At 49.1% G+C, this 27,510-nt stretch overlaps 1 protein-coding gene across 2 annotated transcripts; it reads left to right on the forward strand.

Annotated features, from left to right (window-relative positions):
* SLC34A2 (solute carrier family 34 member 2) lies at positions 1-27,510 on the forward strand. 2 transcript variants are annotated; one of them, XM_058546832.1, is made up of 13 exons: positions 1-62; positions 11,051-11,165; positions 11,264-11,398; positions 12,721-12,849; positions 14,273-14,416; positions 16,083-16,194; positions 18,601-18,796; positions 19,567-19,662; positions 20,122-20,242; positions 21,415-21,582; positions 23,016-23,132; positions 23,234-23,358; positions 24,979-27,510. In XM_058546832.1, the coding sequence occupies exons 2-13, from the start codon at positions 11,054-11,056 to the stop codon at positions 25,603-25,605; spliced, it is 2,082 nt and encodes a 693-aa protein (XP_058402815.1). In that variant the 5' UTR covers positions 1-62; positions 11,051-11,053; the 3' UTR covers positions 25,606-27,510. The 2 variants fall into 2 exon arrangements, with proteins under 2 accessions (XP_058402815.1, XP_058402814.1); XM_058546831.1 differs by lacking the exon at positions 1-62 and adding an exon at positions 85-902.

Consider the following 27,510-nt stretch of genomic DNA (forward strand, 5'->3'; position numbering starts at 1 on the left):
CCCGGGCCTCTGCGCTCCACCTGGGTGCCTCGCTCGGTCCATTACCTGCGCAGGGAGCGCTGGTGAGTACCGCCGCTGGGGCAAGAGCGCTTCCTTCCCTCTTTTCGCTCTTGAAAGAACCTTAATTTACTTAATTCTTTTAGATATTCCTCGATGCTGACCTCAAGGAACTTGGCTGGCTTTGGGCTGCGGAAGAGAAAAAAAATAAACCTTTCCCAAACTTTCAGATTTTTTTTTCTTAATATTACTGCTATTGCTATTATTACAACTCTTGTGACTGCTCTATTAACTACTGGCAGTGTTAATCAGCCACACTTGGGGATTCTAAAATTATAGATGTTTTGGGATTCGTGGTTTGGGGAGGAAAAATAGGGGAACATAGGAATCAGGACGACTGGGATCTTTTTGGTCACTAACTAGATGTGTGACCCAAGGCAGGCCCCTGTGAGCCCCTAGGCCTCAGTTTCCCCTCTTTACAAGAAAGGGGACAGAACCATCTCAGAGTCTTTGCTGCGCTGAAATTCTAAGTTTTTGTGGTTGCCCGGTGATGCGATGCCCCCTAGTGTGACTTCCACGTGTTCTTGTTCTTGCTTGCAGAGTTATTTATCTAAGGTGACTGGCTGCAAGATACCGTCATAGTTTGCTGGTCCCATCAGGGCAGGCGGCCATCAGCAAAGGGCCTGTCTCTGAGCGTGTCTTGGGAGAACAGAGCCTACAATTTCAGAGCCAGAGGGTACCAGAGCGCGCTGGGGAAATGGCTTACAAGATGTGCACAGGTGCAGTTGGGTTGGGAGGACCCAGCATCTTCCAGGACAGAAAGAGGAGGCACATGGTATGGAGTTAAATCAGTCTTAAGATTCCCCGGGGCACATGCCTGGACAGGCAGCTGGTGCTGAGATGAGGTGAGTTAGAATCTCTCTCTTTTTTTTTTAAGGAGGAGGCAACTTTCTCAAACATGTTGATTTCATGGAGGCAGCGTGTGGATTTCACCACTTAGAATCCCCTCTCCCTGTTTAGGCTCCCCAAGCGATTTCTGTGTTAGCTCTGCTTGCTCCGCCATGTTTGTCTGTCTTTCCTTTTGTTCCCCCTTCTGTGCCAGCAGTTCTCTAACCTGTTCTGTGTTGAGTGTTCTTGAAAAAGAAAATGTTGTGCCTTATAGGATTGACAATTGTTTCAGATTGTTAAGAGTGTTTAAATCCCTTGGCCAGAGCCAGCTGACCAGCTGATAAGGATCTCTTCTCTATTTTTGTAACTTTGCTGGCAAGAAAGGCATGCTTTGTCAAAGGCTGGGATGTTCAACAAATTGCCCCCTCCAAAATCCACTCCAAATCACTCAACCATCTCATTGAAAGTCCCCAGAGGTGGGAGGATGGCCGTCTGGGTTGTTGCTCTTAGACACAAAGCTGACATAAAAATAGCCTGAATTCAATTTAATGAAGAAAACAGCTTCTTGGGATCAGTGATTTGGAATAAACTTTTAATACCATTTTCAGCCACCTTCCACCTTGCCTTCCTCACACCACATCCCCGCCTCCACCCTGGGGACAATGGCACTATCAGCAGGGAGTCATCAGGATATCCCAGGGAATTAATTCATCCTAATGAATTAAAAAATGCAAGAGTGAAAAAGAGGGCTGCAAAAGGATTGGAATATGGTTAAGATGTTTATAAATTAACCCTTTTAAGCCTCCATACAATGCAAAATAATTAATACACTTGCAAGTTAATTACGGTATTTATTTTGAAATATCATAAATACAAATTGAAAGTGTGCTATGAGGGTGTGATTTGGTAATAGAGCCCTAGTTTAAATCTATAGGATAAATGTCTTTTTTTTTTTTTGGCTTCCTTTTTTGTTTTTTTTAGGAAGATTGATGGTGAGCTAACACATTGCCAGTCTTCCTCCATTTTCCTTTTTTTCTCTCAAAAGCCCCAGTAGATAGTTGTATGTCATAGTTGTACATCCTTCTAGTTGCTCTATGTGGGACGCTGCTCAGCACAGCTTGATAAGCGGTGCGTAGGTCTGCGCCAAGGATCCGAACCAGCGAACCCTGGGCCGTCAAAGCGGAGCACGTGAACTCAACTGCTATGCCACCAGGCTGGCCCCGATAAATGTCTTTTAAAAAATCCTATTAGTGCATCTCCCCAAAAGTCTAAACTAAAGCCATTCATCAGAGTAAAACCCAGGCCATCTGCTTCCCTGTCTCCTGTCCCACACACCTCCCTCCCACCTCCATATCCTTGGGAGATTATTTTACTTTGTGATGGTTAAAGGAAGCTGAAGAAAAGTAGCCATCGCCGTTTGGGGAATTTTTGACGTCTCTGTCATTCTTTCAAAGTATAAGAAAGTATTTCTTGAGCATATTGAGAACATCGGAGCCAGACTGCCTGAGTCTGATTTGTCTCTGAAGGCATAGTGTCTGTGGGACTTGAAGCAATTAATTTCTTTGTGACGCAGTTTTCTCTTCTGTAGAATGGGGATAACATTGGTACTTAAGTATATTTACGTACCAAAATACATAGGGGTCAGCCTGGTGGCATAGTGGTTAAGTTCACACGCTCTGCTTCGGCAGCCCAGGATTCAAGGGTTCAGATCCTGGGGGCAGACCTACACACCGCTCATCAAGCCATGCTGTGGTGGCGTCCCATATATAAAATAAAATAGAGGGAGATTGGCACAGATGTTAGCTCAGGGACAATCTTCCTCAAGCAAAAAGAGGAAGATTGGCAACAGATGTTAGCTCAGGGTCGATCTTCCTCAGCCCCCCCCCAAAAAAAAACCCTAAAAAAAAAAATACATAAAATGCATGTGAGGTTAAATGGGTTAATTTGTGTACAGGGCTTACAGCAGTGCTTGGCACAAAATGCTCAATAAACATTTGGCTGGCCACTGTACCAGAACTGTTTTGTGTGCTCTGGCTACAGAGGTCATCCTGCTTGTGCTTATGGAGGCCACCACCTGGTGGGAGAATGTGTGTGTGTCCCGGTCTCTCCGCGGGACACTGCCCCATGCTGCCTCCTCTCCCCACTTCTTCAGATGGCTGTGGGCTGCTGCTGTTCTGAGCACAGGCAGCCCCACAACAGGTCCTGGTTGGAGAGGCCCAAACAATGCTGAGTGTAGGGGTTGGGTGACTGCCAGGTGCCCTACATTTCCCTGCTACCCAGGTCTGAGAAGAGCCGAGAAGTTTCCTCTCCTTGGCCTGCAAGAGTTCCTCTTGGCAGTGGGTACACATGTGGATGCAGGAATTTGAGCCAAAAGGGTTATCAACACAGCCAGCTCAATTGCATGGACAGTGGTGGGGAGCAAGGGAGCAGATGTGTCATCATAGCCACTAATGTCCTGTCTGGGTGTTAAAAAACATCTTTCTGGGTATTAGTACCAAACTGCCAAAATGATGATTTTTCCTTTCCTTCTCTGCTTCTTCTGGCGGGTAGCAAGAGTGTGCTGGAGTACGGCCTTGGGGAAGGTGGGGAGAGGGAACAGCGAGATCAGGGGGATGAGAATGGTTCTGAGAAAGGCTTTGGAGGGGCCCAGAGGCTCCAAGACCCCTGGTAGTGCCCAAAGCCGCTCCCTAGGGAAGCAGGTTCCAGACAGGCCAGTGTCTGCCACACCCCTGGGAGCAGTGGCCTCATATTCAGGCTACGTCCGCTGTCCAGCCCATTCAATGCTGCCTCTCCTAAAAGGCTTGGCATATGCCAAGTCCAGGTCTCTGGTATGCCAGAAGCCTTTGTAGGAACTCAGCAGCCTGTCATTACAGCATTCTTGGCTGGTGTTTCTAGCCTCTGAGTGACCTGGCAGGAGTGACCCCTGAAGAGAGACCAACCTTGCCAGCTCTCCCAGAAACCCCGGGAGCCCCCAGTGAGCCTGGGCCTGAGGCCCCTTGGTGCCCTGCTGCTTTGCTGGGGCCTGGAGGATTCGTCCTCCCTTCGTCTCAGCACCTGGCTATGAGGTCTGTGGAAAGGGCCCCCAACTTTGGAACCAGCAATCCTGGGTTCAAATCCTGACTCCATCCCTAGGTAGCTCTGGAACTTTCTTAATTTCTCTGTGCCTCAGTTTCTTTGAAAGCTGGAAAGAACTTCTTTTTCATAAGAATCAGTGAGGTCACAGATCGCATCAGACACTCCCCCATCATAAAACAAACGGTAGCTCCTTTGTCGCACGTGCTTTGGGTTCATTTTTTGCACAAATATTTGCCGAGGGTCCGCTACTGTGCTGAGCACTGAGATGAAGAGCTTGAGGTCAAGGGCAAAGTGGAGTGTAGGCCACTCGTTGTTCACGATGCAATTCATTTCACAGAGTTCTAAGTGCTTACTCTGCCAGGCCCTGTGCTCAGGACCTCACCTACACTCGTTAATTAGTCCTACAACAGCCCAGTGAGGGAGATGTTATTGTCCTCATTTTTGAGATGTTGAAACTGAGGCTTGGAGAAGCTCAGGGTCACTCACAATGAGTGGCAGGACTCTGCAGACTGCGTGGTTTTCGCTCCTGGTGCTGTGTGCCAGGCACTATGATATCACCAGAGGCGGCAACTCCAGGGGCCTGGAGGAGCCCCTGAACAGCTGCCTAGTCTGATCATGAGGAGTTTGCTCCAGGACCCTACAGATCTGGACCTTTCTCCGGATCTGTAGGGTCAGCCTGCACAGAGTGCTGGGGCTTTGCTGGCCGGGAGGGCCGGGTGACTGAGGCCTTTGTGCTGCCCGCACTGCCGAGTATTGTGGTTGCGTGTCAGGTGCCCTGATTTCCTCTCTGCCCAGGTCCAGAGAGGAGCAGCTTGAGCTGGGGGTGGAGAGGACCAGGAGGGGAGTGGCCGGCGGTTTCAGAGAGCTCGGGGCTGGGTCAGCTGACTCTCCCTGCTGCCTGCCCGCCCTTCGAGGGGGCAGTGCTGAGGTGTGTGGCCCTGCACTTCCTCTCCTCACCTGCAGGCGTCAGCACAGCGAACACCCACAAATGATGGAGGAGGAGATGCATGGACCAGAAAATGAAGTGCTGTGAGAGGAAATAATTGCTTCATCAGGGAAGTGTTTATAAAGAGGAAATGGGCTTGTAACAAATGGTTGAACTCAGAATAGGGAAAAAAAGACTTCCAAGAAGGAGGAGTAGAGACATTCAATAAAGATTTGCCTTTGCTTTTTGCTGATAACTAAGTGAATGAGGATCTGGAGGTGAATGAAGCCAGCGTAGGCCTCACACCGAGTATGTATTCAAGACATTTAGCTTGTTGGATCCCTTGCCATCATATCCTAGTCCTTTCTGTTCGGTTTAGTGCAAATGGTTCTGCCCATCCCATTGTTTGTAGTAGTATAAACTACTTGGATGTTGGACCATGGGCGTGTATCTTTCTGTATTCACTAAACACTTTGTGTTCACTCCTTGAAAGAATGATTCTAATCAGTCAGAGAAATCCAGTCACCAAAAACATCATTTAAATAATAGGCAAATAATCATCCTTCTTACAACTCCTGCTGGTGAGAGTTTCCCCAATGGGGCTGCTGTGTCATCCGGGCTGCATGCCCTTTCTTGATACAGTTGCCCCACCCAACAGATCTTGGCCAACCCAACTTGCATATGGTGATGCGGGACAACCACTCATCAGAAAGATTCAGGCTGGAGTTGTTTCCTAGGCATCAACCGAGATCCAATGCGTTCCTTCAGCAAACCCTATATGTTGACTCCTCCATTCACAAACGTAAGGTGCCTACTGTGTACAGTCTACTGAGCACTGAAAGGAAAAGAGTAACAGATGGCTCCTGCCCCCCAAAATTTAAATCCAGTTTGGAAAGCAGTATGAATGTGTGTGAAATAGGAGAATAATTCTAGAGTTATTAAGATTATGAGAGAAAAAGGGATGGTAGAAGAGGTGGTAGAAATTTGACAAATTTTCAGATTTTTCCTTCAAATTTCCCCCAGAGCGAAGGCTGAGGTATGTGAACCTCTGGAGGTCTGTGAGTAGCCCAGAATAGCCCATTGCAAGCTCAAAGCAATTTATTTATTTTTTGATTTATATAAATCTTGCATGCTATAATATACCCCTGCTTGTTTTAGTTTGGTAGCTGATAATCACAAGGTTTACAATGTGCCAGGCACTATTATGAGAACTTTTAAAACAAAACGCAATCATCACAAGAATCTTTCCCAGATACGGTTATCCTCATTTTACATATGGGGACACAGGGAGGCAAAGGAACTGGCCCAAAGTCACACAGTAAATGGCAGAGCTGAGACTTGACAGACAGTTGGGATCTAAAGGCTGGTCTTTTAACCTCTAGACCAGTAGTTCTCAGCCCCCAAGGGACATTTGGCAATGTCTGGAGACATTTTTGGTTGTTGAAACTAAGGGTGAGGGGTGCTCCTGATATCTAGTGAGCAGAGTCCAGGGATGTTGCTAAATATCCTGCAAAGCACAGGCCAGCTCCCCCCAACAGCCAAGCAATACCTGGCCCCAAATGTCAGTAGTGCCCAAGTTGAGAAGTAGTTTGCTCCATATAAATATCACATCTCAAATATAAATCATCTACCAGTCACATTATTTAATATTCCTTTTCCCCAATCACGTGAGAAAAATCAGTGTTCCAGGAAGATATATTTATGTCATGGCCAAGGATGTTGGGGAATAAGGGCCCCAACATCACTGACAGGTAAGGCTGTGTTTAAAAACTGGCTCTGTCACTCACCTACCAGGTGACTTTGAACCAGTTGCTTCATCTCTTTGAGCTCCAGGTTTTCCTGTTTATAAACAGGGATGGTCATGAGCCCGTTCTTGCATCAAGATTGAAGGAGATAAAATGTGCCGAGCACTAGCACAGCACCTGGCACCTCTTTGGTGCTCATTAAATGGTAGTTGTTGTCAGAAATCAATTAAAAGATGTCACAGTGTGGTGGAGTGCTAGATGAGTCACACGGATAGCTCATGCCAGGAGCATGAAGGGCAAGACCCGAGAATCCTGGAGAACTCAGGGGGAGGGGGAGGGAGGACTTGGCCTGAGCCTAAAGGGGTAGAGAGAGATGGGGGGAGGGTCTCCTAATGGGGGAGCTGCCTGGGCAAGAGCAGAGGTGGGACTCTGGAGAGGATCCAGGGTCCTGATTTTAGGCCAGTGTGACCTGAGCAGAGGGATCATTTGGGGAAAACTGGGCAATAGAAGATGGGGAGTCCACACCATCACAGCTGTGCCTTAGGAAAGTTAACCTGTGGAGAGACACTGGGGCCCAAACCAGTTAAACAGGCTGCTGCATTGGTCTAGGCAAGAGGTGCTGAGGCCCAGCCTAGGGAGTGGCCCCAGGGACCAGAGATGGCAAACTGAGATGCTCCCAGGTAGAATCAGTAGGTCCTGGTGCTGGCTGGACTTGGGGGCTGTTGGAGATGACCTTGAGATTCTGGGAGGATGATAACAGGAATCACATAAGCAACAGAGTTCCACAGAAATGAGCTGGTCTAAGTCAGAGTGAATTTGAAGAGCTGACTGCTATGAATGGCCCATGAACGTTGAAGATAGGAGGCCTAGAGGTTCGAATGCTTTTGTACAAACATCTAGGGTGGGAGGTGCTTCAAGATGGAGATTGTGGAACCCTCACTTGCTCCTTGGATTCAGTAAATGGGACACTGACTTCTGCCATCAGAATGTTAAAGCATCTTTTCCATTTGCCTAGCACTGGCCCTTTAATCAGAATATCTCACTTTTGATGTTACTAATGCGTGACTCAGTCCTTCCAGGAGTGTTCCAGCTCACGTAGTAATTGAGAGGCAAGCACAGACTCTGGAGCCAGAGAAACTCTCAAATCAAGCCTGTGGCCTTGGGCCAAGCGGCTTTACCCCTCTGGGTGCTTCAGTTTGCTCATCTATGAAATGGGAATGGCACTAACCCCTCACAGGGCTGCTCAGGGGAGTGACGTGAACCAACTCATGGAACAGATTCTGTTCTAAGTGCTTTATAGAAATTAACTCATTGAAGCTGCCTGGTGACCCAATAGGTTATAAACTAATATAAACTCCATTTGACATAAGGGAAACTGAGGCACAGAGCAGTCAAGTGACTTGCCCCAGGTCACAGTGCATCTGGGGCAGAGCTGGAGTTTGGTTCTGAACCTCTATGCTGTGTAAAGTACCCAGCCTAGTACCTGACTGAAATTGAATGTTCCAAGATTGTTAGTTTCTTTCCCCAAGACACCGTGGCTGAGGATCGCTGTGTTAGGAGAGTCAGAGAGGTAGACACTTTACCTATAGTCAGAAACACACTGGGTGGGCCCTGTGTCTTCTTTTTAACCTTTGTGCTGTTTCGAACCCAAACTGGTTCACACACATGGCGGCCTTGAGCTGAGGTCAGAGTTCTCCCAGGTCAGCCTTGGTCTTTCCTCCGCAACCACCCGGCTCTGCCCTACTCCCCTGCCTGGGCCCCAGCCTTGTATCTCCTCTGAGCACAGCCCAGGAAGGAGCCCCATCCAGCAGGCCTTGAGCAGCAGGCTTTGCCCTACCTTTGATTGTCAGTATAAGAAGGCTTTTCATTGAGCCTGAGGGAGGAGTCCAACCTGTGACGGCATGGCAACTCCAGGAGGCGGGACAAGAGAAGCAGCCCTGCCCCTAGAAACCAGCCGAAGGGGACGCAGCAAGCACCAGCCCAAAGCTCTGGATTCAAACTGACCTGGGATCTTGGGCAAGTCACTTAGCGGCCTATTGTGTAACAGGCCCTGTGCTGGGTGCTTAAGCCGAAATGAAAGACCTGGTCTGTGCCTTCACGGAAGTGGTGACTGCTGGAGCCAGTTCCCTTTGATCACAGAAGTGTGTGTCATGCTGTGTGGTTGCATGGGGAAAGTCAAGAAAGTTCCTTGGGCTAGAGAAATTCATGAAAGCCCCTCATGATGGGACTCACAGAAGCAGCTTCTTTTAAAGAACTTTTTTTTTTAAATTTTATTTATTTATTTATTTTTCCCCCAAAGCCCCAGTAGATAGTTGTATGTCATAGCTGAACGTCCTTCTAGTTGCTGTATGTGGGACGCGGCCTCAGCATGGCCGGAGAAGCGGTGCGTCGGTGTGTCTCCGGGATCCGAACCTGAGCCGCCAGCAGCGGAGCGCGCGCACTTAACCGCTAAGCCACGGGGCCGGCCCAGAATCAGCTTCTTTTAACCCCTAGCGTCATGAACATGAATAACAGTAACAATACAGGTGTCCTTGAACCATCTTACCTTTGTGGGTTTGAGGGTCGGGCTACATCTTTTAAAAGAATTTGGAAATTTCCAACAGAAGAAAATAAAAATCACCCACAATTCCACTACCCAGTCTGAACCCCATGGAACATTTCTAGATCTTTATTGAGACTGTGCTGTGCATGAGACAAAAATGCCTTTTATTTATCTATTCATGTTTTGCTGGTAACCTTTTTTTTTTTTGTGAGAAAGATCAGCCCTGTGCTAACATCTGCCAATCCTCCTCTTTTTTTGCTGAGGAAGACTGGCCCTGGGCTAACCTCTGTGCCCATCTTCCTCCACTTTATATGGGACGCCACAACAGCATGGCCTGACGCGTGGTGCGTCGGTGTGCACCCGGGATCTGAACCAGCGAACCCTGGGCCACCGCGGCGGAGCGCATGCACTTCACAGCTTGCGCCACCCGTCTGGCCCCCTGCTGATAACCTTTTTAATAACATGCTGTCACACTGCATGGATGTACCATAGTTAATACTATACAATTTTCCTATTTTTATATTTCAACTCTGTAAATGACAGCGCAGCAAACGTCTTTTGGGTTTACATCACATTCATTTGGTCAACAAACATTTACTGGGCATTGTCAATGTGCCAGGCAGAGCTGCAGACCCCGAGGATGCAGTGAGGAACAAGACAATGTCCCTTTGTTGGTAGAGCTTGCATTCTGGTAGGCAGTAAATAGATCCATTTAAGAAAAATAAGAAAGGAATCTGACAGACCCAGGTTCTGGGAAGCCCTCTCTGAAGAGGTGATCAGAGAAAGGCAGGTATTTTTGATTTTCTGAGAAAAAAATATTCCTAGATTCCTACTTCCTAGAAGTGAAATGACTGGGTCAGAGATGTATGAAAACTGTAAAGCACTTGAGACATTTTGCCAACTGTTTTCCAGAGCTTCCAGCAGTGCTCATCTCACTGCAGCTTCTCCAGCATGGCATATTATACTTTTTTTTTTTGCTGATTTGATATCTCAGTGTTTTATTTGCATATCTTGGGTTACTAATGAGCGGAACTCTTCTACTTGTGCGTCCTCTTCTGTGAATCATTTGTTCCAGTCCTTTGGACTGCATGGTCTCATGTGTGTCTCACTCTTTGCATGGACTGCAAGGAGCGGGCTTCCAGGTGTGTCAGGAGCCACACGTCCTCTCTGTAACCGAGAAAGGCTTTGTGGAGAAAAGGAGTTATCAGGAAGTCTCTACTGCAGGCTAGAAAGAATGTGGTTCTGACAAAGGGTCATTAATGCAGGCGGCATGGCATAATAATAATTGCTACTACTTGTCAGATGCCTGCTTGGTGCCGGGCACATCCTAGGCATCACCATTAATCTTGTAACCTTACAAAGTATGAAGGATCATCCCCATTTTTTGGATGGGGAAACTGACACTTTATGCTCGGAGGCATAAAGAGGCTTGCCTAAATATACACCCATTGCTAAGTGGCCTCGAAGAGGAAACTGGAGGGGGCCCTTGGAGGATCATGAGGACTTGGTGTACCATGAGTTGATGAAGATGGATGGGTTCACATCCCCTTTTCAACTAAAGGAGAGAGTTGAGACAGAAAGAAATTAGAGAAATCAGAAGAGGTTCAATTGATTATTTAGGTTTGATGCTGGCATGAAAAAACACTGTAGGAAGTGGTTTGACTTAGTGGTGGCCTGGGTGAGTGGTTGAGGGAGGTCTACAGAAGACGAAACATGACCCTAAGATTCCACGCTTAGAAGGTATGAGCACGACCCCCCCCCCCCCCCCCCGCCCCGCACTCTCCTGATTCATTGCAGCTGCTGGTTCTCCCTGTCATGGTAACTGAGTGTGCCTCCTTTGAATGGCTGCTGCTTTAAGCTCTGTTTTCCCATCCACAGACCATGGCTCCTTGGCCTGAGGTGGAAAATGCCCAGCCCAACCCAAGTAAATACGTCGAAGGGGCCACTAGCCAAGATTCAGCTGCACCTGCAAAAGGCAAAGAGAGAGACCAAAGTAAGTGCCTCTCATCCAGCCCCAGACTGGCCTCCTGGGAGGACCCCAGGAGACACGTCCGACTCCTCCCTCATGGCCTTCATTGCTTGTTTGGGCAGATGACATCGGGACCCCTGTAACCAAGATTGAACTTCTGCCATCCTACTCCACTGTGACACTGATAGAGGAGCCCACAGAGGTGGAAGACCCCTGGGACCTGCCTGCGCTTCGGAATGCGGGGATCAAGTGGTCAGGTAAAAGTGAGGGCAGCTGGGCCAGGCTGGAGGGGACTGCCCATTGGCAAGGAATTGAGTTCCTATCTTCACAGTGTCACCTCTTTCGTGTCACCCTCCCCCTTTCCATTGTTCTCTGCCCCTTCAAACAAAGGTCCCAGCTGGGGATGCCCCCTGGCAGTCTTGGAGGCTTAGAGTCAAAGCCCGGTGTGATGACTGGGCATCTCTTGTTCTTTCTTTCATTCATTCAACAAAGGTGCCAGGCACTGGGGTGATAACCAGGCCAGACATGGCACCGGTCCTTATAATGCATTTTGTGCTGACCAGGCCCCGGGTACTGTCAAGGTGCCCTGGATAGAGCAGTGAACAGATGAGGCCCCTGCTCTGAGAGCTCCTGGGTGAGGGTCCCCACACCTAAACATGGCCACCAGGGTGGGCTTCCAGAAGACAGAGAAGGTACAGGCAGAATAGCCGGGTGCGAGCAAACGCTGCATTTCTTTTTCAGGTGCAGAATGTGAGGTCTGTTTGCAGATCACACAGCTGGTGTGGGCTGGGAAGGGAGCTTGGAGGGAGGGGGTGAGAACCACTTTAAAAGTGAGTGGAGGGGGCCAGCCCAGTGGCGCAGTGGTTAAGTGCGCGCGCTCCGCTGCAGCGGCCGGGGGTTCGCCGGTTCGGATCTGGGCGCGCATAGATGCACCGTTTGTCAAGCCATGCTGTGGCGGCATCCCATATAAAGTAGAGGAAGATGGGCATGGATGTTAGCCCAGGGCCAATTTTCCTCAGCAAAAAGAGGAGGACTGGCAGATGTTAGCTCAGGGCTGATCTTCCTCACACACACAAAAAGAGTGAGTGGAGAAGTCAGCAGCCAAGGATGTCGCATTCCGGGATGTATGAGGGCCCGGGCCCTCCCCAGATGGAGGCTGTGATTGCTACCTTGCAGCCACATTCTAGAAAATACTCTGTGCCGTTCTGAAGGTGCTTAGGAGAGCCGTTATCTCTGACCCCGCACTTAGATGGCAAGTGCTCTTAACGGCCTCACTCAGTGACCCTGGTTCGGCTGAGCCTGAGCCTCGTTTGCCTGTCTGTGCCCCAGACCACACTGAACCTCCCCTCCCCAATGCAAATCCTTTAGGGACACTTCACCACGGTTTCAACTAAATGGACGACATGGTAGTTGCTTGGAACACTGCAGCCACAGATGCGGTTGCGTCCCATCCCTAGGCCTTACATACAGAAGCTTACAGCCTCCTGGCCAGGAGCGGGGGTGGGGGAGTTCTGAGCTCATTGCCAAACTTCTCAGTGTTTCAGACACTAAAAGCCTTTGTTCCTTTCCCCTCCCCCAGAGAGAGACACCAAAGGGAAGATTCTCTGTGTCTTCCAAGGGATTGGGAAATTCATCTTGCTTCTGGGATTTCTCTACCTGTTTGTGTGCTCCTTGGATGTCCTCAGCAGTGCCTTCCAGCTGGTTGGAGGTATGGAGGAAAGGGTCAAAGTCTGGGGTGGGGGTGGGGGATTCTTAGTGAATTTGGTTCAGACCGTCAGAATGCAGCAAGCCCTCTCCAGCTGTAGCCTCCTGGAGTGTTTTAGGGCTGGAAGCCAGCTCAGAACATCTGGTGAAGCCTATGCCCCCATTTTACAGAGGAGAAAACTGAAGCCTATAAAAGGGCTATGACTGGCTGAGATGGCTTAGGCCAGGAGCCAGGGCTGGAGCCAGTTCCAAGCTGTCAACTCCTTGTGTTTGTCCACAAACCCTGGACAGGAAGCTGTTGGACATGAAGCCTTATCTAAGGGATCCCTGCTGTCTTTGGGCCTCCCCACCCGAGGAGATTATTGGAGAAGAGTGTTCTCTTAGGCCAAAGCAACCTCAAAAATCAAAGCTGAGCCTTTGCTGGAGAAGGACAGGGGTCCCCGGGCTGGGGGAATCTGCATCCATAGCAGTTGCCTAAACATCTCCCAGGACTGAGTGCAGCTATGCAGTGTGAGGGGGACCCAGAAGTGAAATCCTGTGCTTGGTCACCTTTTGTACCCAAAATGGGTGACAACAGTGATAGCCAGCACTTTGAGTGCCTGCTGGGTGCAGGCATTTTCAGGGGCACTGTCTCGAACATTCCTTCCCAAAGCTCTTCCTATTTACAGAGGAGAGGACTGAGGCTCGAAGAGATCATTGCCTGGCCCTAAGGTTCACAGTCTGTAATTGACATAGTGGGGTTCAAACTCAGATCCGGGTGACACAGAAGACCATGGATTTCTGCACCCCTTGGTGCCTCTCTTGAGAACTCAAATCCTTGTGACCTGGGAGAATTGGGGAGAAGAGCACTTGTCAGGGAGCGTGAGGGGTGGACTGACTTCCTGGAAGCCACTTCTGGTCCTCCGGCTCCAATGCAGCATGAACGAGGGCTTCACTCTCTGACTGTCACAGACAAGTCACCTCCACTCTCTAGGCCTCATTCAATTATAGGCTGGGGTTGGGGGCTGGAAGGCTGGATAGATAAGATCCGCTCCTGGGCAATAAATCTTCTAAATTGGGAATACATCCCAGAGACAGGAATTAGGGCATCAGGAGGCTCACTGGCACCCATCGGGCCAAGTACAGAGTCGAGGCCAGGTTCATGACCAGAGAAGGCCAGAGGACGGCTTGCTCATGGAGAGGTAGACGCTTAGGAGATTGAGGGGATAAGTGGAACAACGGGTGGGGAGTGGTGGGAGTAGGTCACAGAAGTGGAGACATGGCATCAGGGCAGCACTAGGAAGAAGCATGAGGAAGCAAGACGCCATAGGTACAAGCATGGCTGGGGGCTAGGCTCCCCAACCCACAGCCAGGTGGCCTTGGCTGGAGACTTCTGTGTACTCTGCATCCACCCAACCCCCATCATGTGCCATGGGTTTGTTTTTCAGGAAAGGTGGCCGGGCAGTTCTTCAGCAACAACTCTATCATGTCCAACCCCGTGGCAGGGCTAGTGATCGGGGTGCTGGTGACCGTCCTGGTGCAGAGCTCCAGCACCTCCTCATCCATCATCGTCAGCATGGTGGCCTCCTCACGTGAGTCCAGGCACCCACCCACAAGCCCAGACACAATCCAGGCATTTCCCTGTCCAGCTGGGGAGCCTGGGATTCACTCTGAATACGTGCAGGCTTGTCACCATTATCTTCCTATCTTGTCCAACTGTGATGTCTTGCACTTTCAATCCCAGGCAGCCTGCTGTTCCCATTTCCATAGCTGAGTCTGATAATAGACCCCAATGCTTGAAGAGTCAGCTCTGAATTATCTAGAACTGTGCCGTCCAGTCCAGCAACCACTAGCCACATGTGACTATTTAATTTTATTGAACCTTAATTGATTTTAATTTAAAATATAAAATTCAGTTGCTCAGTTGCACTAGCTATCTTTCAAGGGGTCAGTAGTCAAATGTGGCTAGTGGCTGCCATATTGGACAGTGTGGATATAGAATATTTCCATCCCTGCTCTCACTGTTAAGAATAAAGATCTCGGGGCCGGCCCAGTGGCTTAGCGGTTGGGTGCACGCGCTCCGCTGCTGGCGGCCCGGGTTCGGATCCCGGGCTTGCACCGTCGCACTGCTTCTCCGGCCATGCTGAGGCCGCGTCCCACATGCAGCAGCTGGAAGGATGTGCAGCTATGACACGCAACTATCTACTGGGGCTTTGGGGGAAAAAATAAATAAATAAAATTAAAAAAAAAAAAAAAGAATAAAGATCTCTCAGGGGCCGGCCCCATGGCTTAGCGGTTAAGTGTGCGCGGTCCGCTACTGGTGGGCCCGGGTTCGGATCCCTGGCGCACACTGACGCACTGCTTCTCCGGCCATGCTGAGGCTGTGTTCCACGTACAGCAACTAGAAGGATGTGCAACTATGACATACAACTATCTACCCGGGCTTTGGGGAAAAAAAAACAAGGAGGAGGATTGGCAATAGATGTTAGCTCAGAGCCGGTCTCCCTCAGCTAAAAGAGGAGGATTAGCATGGATGTTAGCTCAGAGCTGATCTTCCTCACAAAAAACAAACAAACAAACAAACAAAAAGAATCAAGATCTCTAATCACATCACACGTTGGTTTTGGGACAACTGAGCTTGCGGAGCTGGTGCTCCAAACTTGAACCTGCCTGATATTCCTAGTCTGCTGAAATGAGACAGACCCCCCGAAGGGGAACCAGTTTGAACTGGTTGATTTTCAGCCCAAACCAGCATTTTAGCCAAAATTAACTAGAATCTTTTCTGAGCCAAATTAGAAAAAGGTATTACTTCAAAATACATTATGTTCACGTGTCAGAACATTGTGGCAATATACTAATTTTGTTAAAAAGAGAAATTATACTGCTGAGAATCTGCCATAATAAATACACAAGTATTTAAACATTGTTTCCTAGTCTCCCTTCAGCTGGCCTCGCTTCTGTCACAGGGGGCAGAGAGGAATTTAGAAAGGCACCTTTACACTGGGATCCACAGAAGGGCTTCCTGGAGTCTGTGGATCCCCCAAAATTAGGTACTGGAAATTTTTTTGGATACACGCGCACATTTCTGTGGTGGGCTGCCCCAGCTTTTATCAGATTCACAGTGAGTGAGGTACAGACCCCAAAGAGGTTAAGAACTGCTTTAGGGAATTACCAGGCTGAATGAGGAACATCAGGAACACGGTCAGCTGCCTCACTAAACTTGCTAACTTGCCAACCTCCTCTTTCCCCACCCTCCAGTGCTGACCGTGCGGGCTGCCGTCCCCATTATCATGGGGGCCAACATTGGGACCTCAATCACCAACACCATCGTGGCACTCATGCAGGCAGGAGACCGGAATGAGTTCAGAAGGTAGGAGGCTCAGAACCAGCCTTTGCCACCATCAGGCCCATTGGTTTGGCCAGTTTGTTGTAACTCCCTTTAACTAGCCAGTGAGAGCGTGCTTGTCGTTCCTGGAGCTCGGAGAAGCAGCCGCAGTGGAGCACAGCTGGGGGCTGGGATCGCACGCCTACCAGCAATTAAGCTCAGCTTCCTGGTCTGCATGGCAGGGATAATAATGGTATCTATTACCACTGTGTTTTCTAAAGGATTAAACACAACCATACAGGTAAATGCTTAGCAAGGTGCCTGGCAAACCCTAGCTAGAAGCTTACCTCCAGCCTGGTGTAGTTAAAACAAGGCCAGTTAGGGTAGGCTTTACTGTCCCGCTTAGTCCTAAATAATTATAACCTCCAAAAGCTTCCATTTTCAGCTAACTCGACACATGCCACTTTTTCTTTATCTTCACTGCGTGCCAATAAAAGGCAAAACATAGGTTTCATGGATGTGTGAGATCTGAAAATGGGGCAGGTTGAATATAGGCAAAGGGAACCCTTTGCTTCCAAAAGGTTAATGTGAAAATTAAACACATTTCCCAGCCTCTCTTCTAACTGGTGAGGGGCTTTTTGCAGAGTTTATTAAAGTATAAAAGCAGTTACCAGCTTGTCCGCGTGATGCGCTCACTGTGCGGGTCAGGCAGACGGCGTTCAACAGGTTGGTTGGGGAGCCAGCACCGTCATCCCTAGTCCCTCGGTGAATCGGCAGGCAGCGATGTCCTCAGAGCCATCCACTTCCTCTGAGACACCGCTAACCTCCTTTGGTCCCTGATGCAATGTCCTGAGAATTGCAACAATATTACACATTATCCAGGGTGTTTGTGAATTTGATCTTCTCGAGAAGTGGAGTAGGCTTTTTTATGCCCCATTTGTTAATGTGGAAATGCAAAGAGGTTAAGCAACTTCACTGAGAGAATCGATCCAGGTTTTCTTATTCCAGATTTTGGGTTCTTTACACACTAATTTTTTCTGGATAACCTATGAAATATAAACATAAGATCTGTGAAGGTGCCTGCACATGGGAATATAATTGACCTAGCTCCTCTCGTGTGGGATGTTTGATTAGATTGCTGTTGGGGATGTGTATCTTTCTTTCCTGATGGTTTGGATTATGTCCTTAGATAGATTCCTAGAACGATAATTACTATATCAAACACCTGCAAAGCTCTTAAAACATTTTGCCAAACTACTAAGAAATATTTGTATCACTTTATATCAGCAGTATATGAAAAAGTCTTAAATCACCCTCTCCAGGAAGAATAAGTTACTTTTTAAAATATTAGCTAATATGGTAAGTGAAAATTTGTACTTGCAAGTAAATGAATCGCAAATAAATTTCTTTTACTACTAGTGAATTTAAGCATTATCCCTCACGTGTTTATTAGCCTCTGTCTGTTCATATCCCATGTCCCATTTGGTTTTGGGTGTTTTTTGACATGCAGATGTTTTTTAAAGGGAAATATTTTCATTGAGGAAAAAACTAGAGTTTCTTAGTCTGGAGGTAGATAGGATGGAATTCAGGGAGAATCTGTGAATCTTCTCAGATAGATGCAAATTGTAGTATATATTAGCCTTGTTTCCTGTGGAGACTGTTCAGATATTTCATCAGAGTTTCAAGATCTTAAAAAAAAAAGGTTGAGGAGACCGGTCCGCTGGCATAGTGACTAAGTTCGCAGGCTCCTCTTCGGTGGCCTGGGGTTCACATGTTCGGATCCCCAGCACGGACCTATGCACTGCTCCTCAAGCTGTGCTGTGGCAGCATCCCACGTATAAAGAAGAGGAAGACTGGCATAAATGTTAGCTCAGGGACCATCTTCCTCAACCAAAAAGACAAAGATTGGCAACAGATGTTAGCTCAGGGCCAATCTTCCTCACCAAGAAAAAAGGGTTAAGAATTCAGTGGTGTAGAGGGCTTTGATGGTTACCATCATACTGGTCCCCACCTTTCCAAAGGAAGGGTGTCTTCAATATGCATGATTCAAAAGTGGTCTTGATGCAATTCTTCCAAACAGTGGTCACAGAACTAATTATTATAACACATCTAGTTCCCTTTTTCCCAAGAGCAGAGCACTGAGTGCTGTCTGATCTTGTGGGAAAGGCTCTGCCAGACAGTGGGACGCAAGGATCCTGGACCCAGCACCCATGCAGTGGTCTTCAATTCCCCTGTGCTTGCTGGTCCCTCAGTTTCCTCATCTGTCAATGGGGATATTGATATCACCCACTTTGGAGAATGCTGTGAGAACAAAAATGACGTTGCACACATGTGTGTGCACAGATAGGTGACACCTGGCAGATGATACAAGTAATGACCTGCCTAGATTGGTACCCACTTGCTCCTTGACTAATCTGGCCATTGGCTCGGGGTGGGGTTCCCCTCCCATAGGGCTTTTGCGGGGGCCACCGTCCACGACTTCTTCAACTGGCTCTCCGTGTTGGTGCTCTTGCCCCTGGAAGCTGCCACCCATTATCTGGAGATCCTGACCGACGTGGTGGTGAAGAGCTTCAACTTCAAGAATGGAGAAGATGCCCCAGCACTTCTGAAAGTTATCACAGATCCTTTCACAAAGCTCATTGTCCAGGTACCCAGCTTCCTTCAGAGAGGGAAAGGAGCTAACTCCCTCCCCATTTCCCCCTACCGGCCTCAGTGCGGCAGAGATGGTGGAGAAGGATGATTATAAACACTACTCTGTGGCTGCCTCTGAAAAAGGCCAAGGGAGGCAGAACTTCCTCTGGATAGAGTCATTGGCCTTTTTGGTTTCCTTGGCTTCAACACGTGTCATCTTTATTGGGGTGGGGGCAGACGGGTGACAGTGCCTCTCAAGACTCAAGGACTCTCCATTGGACACTTGGGACCACTTTGTTCCTACTACTGACCTCAGCATCAGTGGGCTCACCAATAAAGTATTATCCTACTCCTAGCCAAAGAGGAAGTTTCCTGCCCTTTCCTTCCATCTCACCCCTCTGGTCACCAGAGTCTGTCTGTATTATTGAAATAAATGAAAGAAGGCTTTGTGGATGTTGCCTGGGGAGAAAGGGGCAGCTTCGAACTTGTCCATTCACTCTTACCTTCTGGTTTTCTCTGTCATTCACTCACCAGTGAATATCTTTGGGCTGCTTCCTAGATACCAGTCTGTTCTTCACACAGTCCTTTGTTTATTTATCAAGCACCTGCTGATGTCTGGGTGCCGTGCTCCATCCTGGGAGTGCAGATAGAGAGTCCCAACTCACTCCTGCAGGGGCTCACAGTTGGGTTCATGTCCTCAGAGCCCCTCTTAACAGCAACCCCCACATGTCCACCCCATATCAGTCCGGAGGACATGCTGACTCTTCTGTCTATTGCCTTTCTCAGCTGGATAAAAACGTTATCAACCAAATTGCGCTGAATGATGAAACAGCCAAAAACAAGAGTCTGATCAAGATTTGGTGCAAAACTTTGACCAACGTGGTAAGTTTCTAAGAACATTGCAGGGTGGGTGAATTCTTGGTGTCCATACTTTAAGCAAAACTTTTCATTCAAAGTGGGAAAGTGGGCAAATAAAAGGTAAGGGAAAAGAAAATTAGGGACTCCTGAAAAATCAAAACTGGCCAGTGAGAATCCTTAAGGAAATGAGTCCGTAAATGCTGGATGGACAGACAGAATGCAGTAGGACAGACAGACCCCCTTTTGCCCCATCCTGCACCACGGACACATTATTCCTGGCTTGTCATTATTTTCATGGCTCTTGGCTTATCTCTGGCTGCCTCTCTGTTTCCATTTATGGAAGCACCCATGGAAACAGCACACCGAGCTCACAGATGCACACACTGATGTGTGTCTCCCTCCTGTTACCCGCATTGCATGCCACTCCCTACCAAAAGTGAGTGCTGTGGACTAGATACACCCTTTCTCGTATTTACCATCCAGACTCAGATGAATGTCACCGTCCCCTCGCCTGAGAACTGCACCTCCCCTTCCCTCTGTTGGACGGATGGCGGCTCCACCTGGACCATCAAGAACGCAACCCACCAGCAGAACATTGCCAAATGTGAGTGGAACTCGGCAGAGCATCAGCTGCCCGGACGGGATGTCTGGGGTACTGATGGGGGTTTCTTCTCTGTGTGGAGCCCCAAGTGAAGGAAAGAAGGGCAATAAGATTCACTGAGCACCAACCCGACACTGGGCAATGAGCCACGTGCTTTCACAGTGGAGGAAACTAAGGCTTAGGGGTCAGGTGACAAGCATAAGATCCCACGGTAAAGGGTAGAACTAGCACTTGAAGCCCAGTGCCTCTGGCAGTTCCATACTGTCTGAGAACTCACCAGCAGACTCCAGAATGCTCCTCCGTGTGCTTCGGTATCCCTTTGACAGTAACTTTAGGGAGATGACAGACAGATTTGAAGAAGATGTGGGGCCCGCAAAGATCAAGTACATTGACCCTCAAGTCATGAGTCCCTACTGTCCAGCAGGCCCCGTTCAAGGCACTGAGGCTATAGTACTGGACAAGGGAGTGCGTCTACATGATGCTCCGAGTCTTTATGTATGATTGCCCCTGGAATCTTTTCCCACCTAGACATCATTAGTTCTTCTAATTATTCCTTTTATACCCATTTGTATATCTCTGCATCTCCTCCTCCACTCCATGCCCCCCACATTAATTCTGAGCAGTATACCTTGACACTCCAGGTGTGGTTTACCTCATAGAATCCAGTGAACTTATCACCTCCCAGGTTCTGGGTGCTATACATCCATTGGTATAACCATGTTTTGCTGGAGCCGTCATGGGGACACACAGGGACTTTTAAAAAACAAGAAGTTTTACAATTAGCAATAGTTCCTACTCTGACTTTCCCATCCTACTCCACTTTGCTCTTCATTTTGTTGTGAGTATCCTCAGTATCATGAGTAAAACACAGCATGGGATTTAGAGATAGAAGAACGGGGCGGGAGGCCTGGGCCTGCCCCTGCCTAGCTGTGTGACTTTAGATTTCACTTCATCTTCCCGCCTCATGAGATCCCATGGGCAGACCATAGCCTCAGGGCTACACTTGGCTCTAAGGGAGGCTGGGAAGTGTGATCTTTATTCTGGGCTGCCCTGTGACAAGCTAACAATCAAGATTCTGTTGCTATGAGACAGAAGGATGTTGGGGAATAAATAACAATCTGTGGACTTGGGGGGCTCCATGCCCTCCTAACAAGAGCTTTCCCTGCTCTCTTCAGGCCAGCACATGTTTGTGAATTCCAACCTTCCGGATCTTGCTGTTGGCATCATCCTGCTGATACTCTCCCTGCTTGTCCTCTGTGGCTGCCTGATCGTAATTGTCAAGCTCCTGGGCTCCGTGCTCCAGGGGCAGGTGGCTGTTGTCATCAAGAAGACCCTCAACACTGGTAGGTGCACTGTCTCCCATTCTGGGCCTTCTAGGGGATGACATCGCTGTGGCCACCCCAGGGGGCTCCTTGAGATTCTCATCTAGCTATGGCCTCTGCATGGGAGTTTCTTTCTGGATCTGACAAGCTGCAGAAGTTAAGATGCCATTCGCCCTTGAAATCTTCCTTGGTGTCTTGAGCAGGTACAAGCCTCCATCACAGGTTTACAAGGTCCTGAGAAAGAGCCATCTCAAATCCAGAGAGCTGTGACATAGGCCTTCCTTCCTGGCAGTTTTCCTATATGCTAAGGACTTTACTGGGTCTGTCAGGATCCCTTAGGAAAAGGATAACAGATTCCCACCCTCGTCCCCACTTCCCTCCTACTCTTGGGAAGAAGATGTGGTTCTGGATAAATACATCAGCATTGTGAGGCAGCCAGTGTGATTCTACCAGCTAAGAGGAGCTCCTGCTGAGCACGGCATCCTGGCCAATGAGAGGCAACCTAGCCAAGGACACCACAACCCCGTGAAATCTCAGTGAAACGGGGCCAACTGTATCTACCTCCTGGGGTTGTCATGAGGTTGTCGTGAGGGTGAGCTGAGTGGCTCTGGGTGCTCGCCGGGTGTGCAGGGCCTGATCCTGTGTCAGTGGTGCAGAGGGCTGGGTTTGTCAGACTTCCAAGCGGCTGCATTTCCTCGGTGCTCCTTTAGGTGGAAACAAAGGTGGGGGGTATGCAGTGTTGGGAGGCCAGGACTGGAGGAAGGATGGAGGTCCAAGTGCTCCAAGTGCCTTGTGGGAGGGGGGTGGTTATCTGGGTGGTGTCTTAGTCCGTTCAGCTGCTGTAACAAATGACCATAGACTGGGCGGCTTAAACAACAGTACTTTATTTCTCACAGTCCTGGAGGCTGGGAGGTGCGAGATCAGGGCACCAGCACGGTCGGGTTCTGGTGAGGGCCCACTTCTGATTTACAGATGGCTGCCTTCTCAGTGTGCCCTCACGTGGAGCAGAGTGGAAAGGCAGCAAGCTCTCTTCTGTAAGGGCACTAATCCATTCATGGGGGCTCCACCCTCATGACCTAATCACCTCCCAAAGGCCCCACCTCCTAAGACAATCACATTGGAGTTAGGGGTTCAACATATGAATTTGGGGAGGACACAAACATTCGGTCTATAACAGATGGGTTCAGCATGTTTCGCCTCTGACCTCCTGTGAATATGTGTTTTTGTCTTCATAACCACGTCCTTGGTTCCGCCATCTGAATATGCAGGGTGAAAGGATTCTAAAAATCCAATTTGCAATTTCAGACCATGGCATGGGGTGGGAAGGCATCTATACAACCTAACCTTCTAGGCCAGCACATGCCCCCTGGGTCCTGTGGAGGTGCCAGCTGGGCCTCCAACCCATGCCTTCTCCAGAAGGGTTGTAACAGATACATTTTCCTCCCGTCTTCCAGATTTCCCCTTTCCCTTTGGCTGGGTGACTGGCTACCTGGCCATCCTCGTGGGGGCGGGCATGACCTTCATCGTGCAGAGCAGCTCCGTGTTCACATCTGCTCTGACCCCACTGATTGGTGAGTCTCTCCCTGGCTTCTCCCTTTGGCTGCCACTATGCCACTACCATCTCCCATCATCCCTTGGGGCTGATGCTATGGGCTTTGTATTTTTCCTCCAGGTATCGGTGTGATAAGCATTGAGAGGGCGTATCCGCTCACGCTGGGCTCCAACATCGGCACCACCACCACCGCCATTCTAGCCTCCTTAGCCAGCCCAGGCAGTACTTTGAGGAGCTCACTCCAGGTCAGGAAATGCTGCATGGGCCAGGGCCTCTGTGGGTGGATTCAGCCCCATCCGTGGTATTGCAAGCAGATGGTTTCTAACAAGAGCCAAGCTTTTTCCTGTTATGTCCAAAACTGTAATGTGGAGGAGACAGATTTGCAAACAGTCAAAGCCATCTATTCCTCAGAGGGGTAGTGAGACTTCCATCACTAGTGGTTGTTTAAACAAAGGTGGGGTGGCCACTTGATAGCTGTAGAAAGAATATTCAGGAAGCATGGACACCACTTCCTGTCTCCTTGCCCCGTCTTGGGGAACTCTGCCTGGACATTGGGAGATCACCTGTGGCCTAGGCCTGGCAGTACAAGAAGAATCAGGGGGACCTGCCTTGCCTGGATCAAGCAAGTGAACTTGAGCAAGAAGGCTTTTGGCATTTGAATCCTTGTCCCTCCACTTGCACACTAAGTTACCTTAGACAGGTGACCTAACCTTCGAGCATCAATTCCGTCATCTGAAAAATGGGAACCATGATCCCTATCTCATTAGGATTATTATAAAGATCTGATGGGGTACTGTCTGAAGTTGTGGTGTCCAACAGAAATATAATGTGAGTACAGAATATAAATGTGAGCTGCCCGTGTAATTTGAAATATTTTAGTAGCCACATTTTTAAAAAGAGAAAAGAAACAGGGAGATCAATTTTAATAGTGTGTTTGATTTAACCTGCTGTCCTTTCAACATGTGATCAATAGAAAAAAATTGGTGAGATGTGTTACATTCTTTCTTGGACTAAGTCTTTGAAATCCAGTGTGTATTTTACACTTACGGCGCATCTCAATGTGGAGTAGCCACATTTCAAGTGCTCAGTTGCCACACGTGGCTGGCTAGTGGCTAATGTATTGGACAGGGCTGGTCCAAAGTCCCTAGCATGATGTCTGGCCCCCAGGGGGCACATATCGGAAGGTGGTACAGTGTGTGGCCTCTGGAGCCTGGCCACCTGGGTTTGAATCCCACCTCTACCATCTGCCACCTGTGTGACTTTGGGAAAATAGCACCTCATGGTGCCTCAGTTTCCTCCTACATCAAATGGGGACTAGGAAGGTTGTCATCTCCTAGGATATTTTTTGACGATTGAAGTAATTCACATAAAGTGCTTAGAATAGCTGCCTCGCACAGTGCGAACACTCCATAAACATCAGTTGCTGCTGCTATTATTTTTTAATTAGCTGTGACCATCCTTCCTGCACTCTCCCTTCCCAGGAGTGGGGCCATTGAGCCAAGAGAGCCAGCTATCCTGTAAGCCTTTCCTTCTGCCCCGCCAACTCTTAACTGCTCACCTGGACGCCACAGGGCCAAGACACTGGGTGTCAGTGGGCACATTCATGAGGTTCATTGTTAGATTTTGCCTAAAGGACTTCAGGATCTGAAAACTAAGCTGTGATTCAGTGGGTCACCTCCCTTGCCCTCCCTCCCCTTGCCCCCAGACATATAGTAGGTCCTCAGGTGATGCAGGTCTCCCTCTGGACTGAGCTATGAAGTCAAGGAAGACCCGTGACTCTCTACTGATGCCCACTAGGTGAAGCCCTTCTCCCCGCTCCCACCACACAACAGACCCATTCACCTGTCCAACCTCTTGTGTTTCAGATTGCCCTGTGCCACTTTTTCTTCAACGTCTCAGGCATCTTGCTGTGGTACCCAATCCCATTCACCCGTCTGCCCATCCGCCTGGCCAAGGGGCTGGGCAACATCTCAGCTAAGTACCGCTGGTTTGCCATCTTCTACCTGATCTTCCTCTTCCTCCTGGTCCCGCTGGCAGTGTTTGGCCTCTCCCTGGCTGGCTGGCCGGTGCTGGTGGGCGTGGGGGTGCCCATCGTCTTCATACTCCTTCTGGTGGTGGTCCTCAGGCTCCTGCAGTCCCGCTGCCCACGCGTCCTGCCCAGGAAGCTCCAGAACTGGAACTTTCTGCCCTTGTGGATGCACTCGCTGAAGCCCTGGGACCGCCTGATCTCCCTGCTCACCGACTGCTGCCGGACGCGCTGCTGCTGCTGCTGCCGCGTCTGCTGCCGTGCCTGCTGCCTGATGTGCGGCTGTCCTAAGTGCTGCCGCTGCAGCAAGTGCTGTGAGGACCTGGAGGAGGTGCAGGATGTCCCCGTCAAGGGCCCCCAGGCCTTCGATAACTTGGCCATGAGCAAAGAGGCCCAGGATGAGGTCCCCAAGTCCCAAGTGGTTGCCCTAGAAACAAAGACCACCTCCAGCGGCACAGCCTTATAGGGGCTTCCCAGCGGTGGGAGGAGGGGCCCCAAGTCCCATGTGCTCATGCTCTCTTCTGGTTCTACATGCTTTTGTCCACCCCATGAGGATTTGTCCCCCATTGAGAAATGGAGTCGACATCAGTCCGGACTCTCATTTCCCTTCACCCAGTGTATCAGCCACGTAGTAGTTTCATCTCAGCCCCTGTGCCCTGGGTCTTCCCCTCCCAGAAAACCACAGAACAACACTGAAAGAGAATTAGACAATGGAACCCAGCTAGAAGAGATGATCACACACACCCCTGCACACAGCTGGATTCGTCAGTAGGACTTATATTCAGACTCAAACCATCCTCTTCCAAAGGAAAAGCCCCAAGGGAGGAATTTATGGAAGGTTCTCAAAGCTGACATACATACATATATGCTTTTCTTTATTGTGATAAAGCTCAGACATCTCTTTTACCAAAGCCTGGCTTCAACCAAGAGCAGCTGCTCCCAGGCGTCCTTGCCCCAGACCAGCCCAGGTCAGGGGAAATGATGTATTTGTTTGGAGAAGACCACAGGTGGGGATCTTTCCCACTTCCCAGTGCTCCCCAAATCCCCTGTCAGGGGTTTCTCACCTGGGCAGGTATAACTGGCCCAGCAGTTTCCCCTCTGTGTCCTCAAGTTTCCAGGATGGGAGCCACATCTGAGCTACAGAGAAAGGTTCAGGACACGCTTTGGCTCACCTCTCGCTCCATCTTCCTAAGAGAGTGGTCCTGTTCCTGATCTGGGCAATGAGGATGAGAGCTAAGTAATGGCGAGCGTGTGAGGGAGATGGTTTATCTACCCAAAGGGCCTCGAGTTCTTCTTAAGTTGTCTGATTTAGAAGCCAAATTGCCATTGTGGGTAAAGCCTAGTGCCGCTCTCTTGGTCAGATAGAAAGCAGCCCTGTTGAGTCTTCTGGAATAAGATATGCAGGTTCCCTAAGTCCTCTCCACTGCTGCCGCCTGAATCCCAGGAAGCGCCTGATTGTGGAACAGCTCTACGTTTCTCTCTGTCTCTAGCCTCCCTGTGCGCGATGACTGTCTGAGTCAGCTTTTGGTGGTCAGCTTCCATCCAGCCATCCACCCAGCCATCCAAGCCAGAACCTCTTTCCACACGTTCTCCCATATTACCGTAGATAGACGAACTTTGATTTCCTTCCCCCTTTCTGTGCCTGCAAAGCTCAAAACTTTTCTCTGAGGGCGAAAAGCGAGGTGTGCTGGACTGCCCACAGAACTGTGGTCATCATGTAGCAGTGGAGGTCTGTGTGTGTCTGTGAGTCCAAGGGACATGCTCCCTCTTGCCCCAGATGCCTTCTCTGTGCCTTCTCGAGCCTTTTGTTGTATTTACACCTCCTCCCTCCACTGCTCCTCACCCTAAGCAATTCCAGTCCTCCCCAGAGACCGATCTTCGACCGAGTCTGGGAAAGGGAGGTTGGTGTAGCCACACTCTAGACCCTACCCTCCCCCATTTTAGCTTATAAGTCATCCTAACAGGTTGGGGAACCAAACTGAGCCCTCCCCGAACCTTCCCCCGTGTAAATACTGTTTCCCAAACAGAGCCATTTATACTCTATATTTATGGTTGCACACTTGTACAGCATTTTTCGTAAGTTATACAGTAAATAGTGTGATTTGTGTTTTATAGTGCTCTCATTTGGAAATGAGGCTGGGTTCTACTATGAAACAATAAAGAAAGACTGCCTTTGTATATTTTGTAATACCACCTTTTTAGCATGTCTCTGTAGCCATGCCCTTGCCACACACCCTGTAAATATGTAAGTTAAACCTGGGTGGGGCTGTGGCCCTCTTTGCACTCTGATTTTTAAAAATTGAATCTTTGTATCTGTGTTTACTGTATTTTTTTTACTGGTTGTGAGAAGGGAGAAATAAAAAATAATCAA

Source organism: Diceros bicornis, chromosome 8 (genome assembly GCF_020826845.1).
Source record: "Diceros bicornis minor isolate mBicDic1 chromosome 8, mDicBic1.mat.cur, whole genome shotgun sequence".
In the NCBI taxonomy this organism is placed as follows: domain Eukaryota; kingdom Metazoa; phylum Chordata; class Mammalia; order Perissodactyla; family Rhinocerotidae; genus Diceros; species Diceros bicornis.

Coding starts and splice junctions, on each gene's coding strand:
- SLC34A2 (XM_058546832.1), top strand. CDS start 11,054: ATGGCTCCTTGGCCTGAGGTGGAAAATGCCCAGCCCAACCCAAGTAAA. Junction 18,797..19,566: donor TCACAAAGCTCATTGTCCAG/GTACCCAGCTTC, acceptor TGCCTTTCTCAG/CTGGATAAAAACGTTATCAA. Junction 23,133..23,233: donor TGCTCTGACCCCACTGATTG/GTGAGTCTCTCC, acceptor TTTTTCCTCCAG/GTATCGGTGTGATAAGCATT.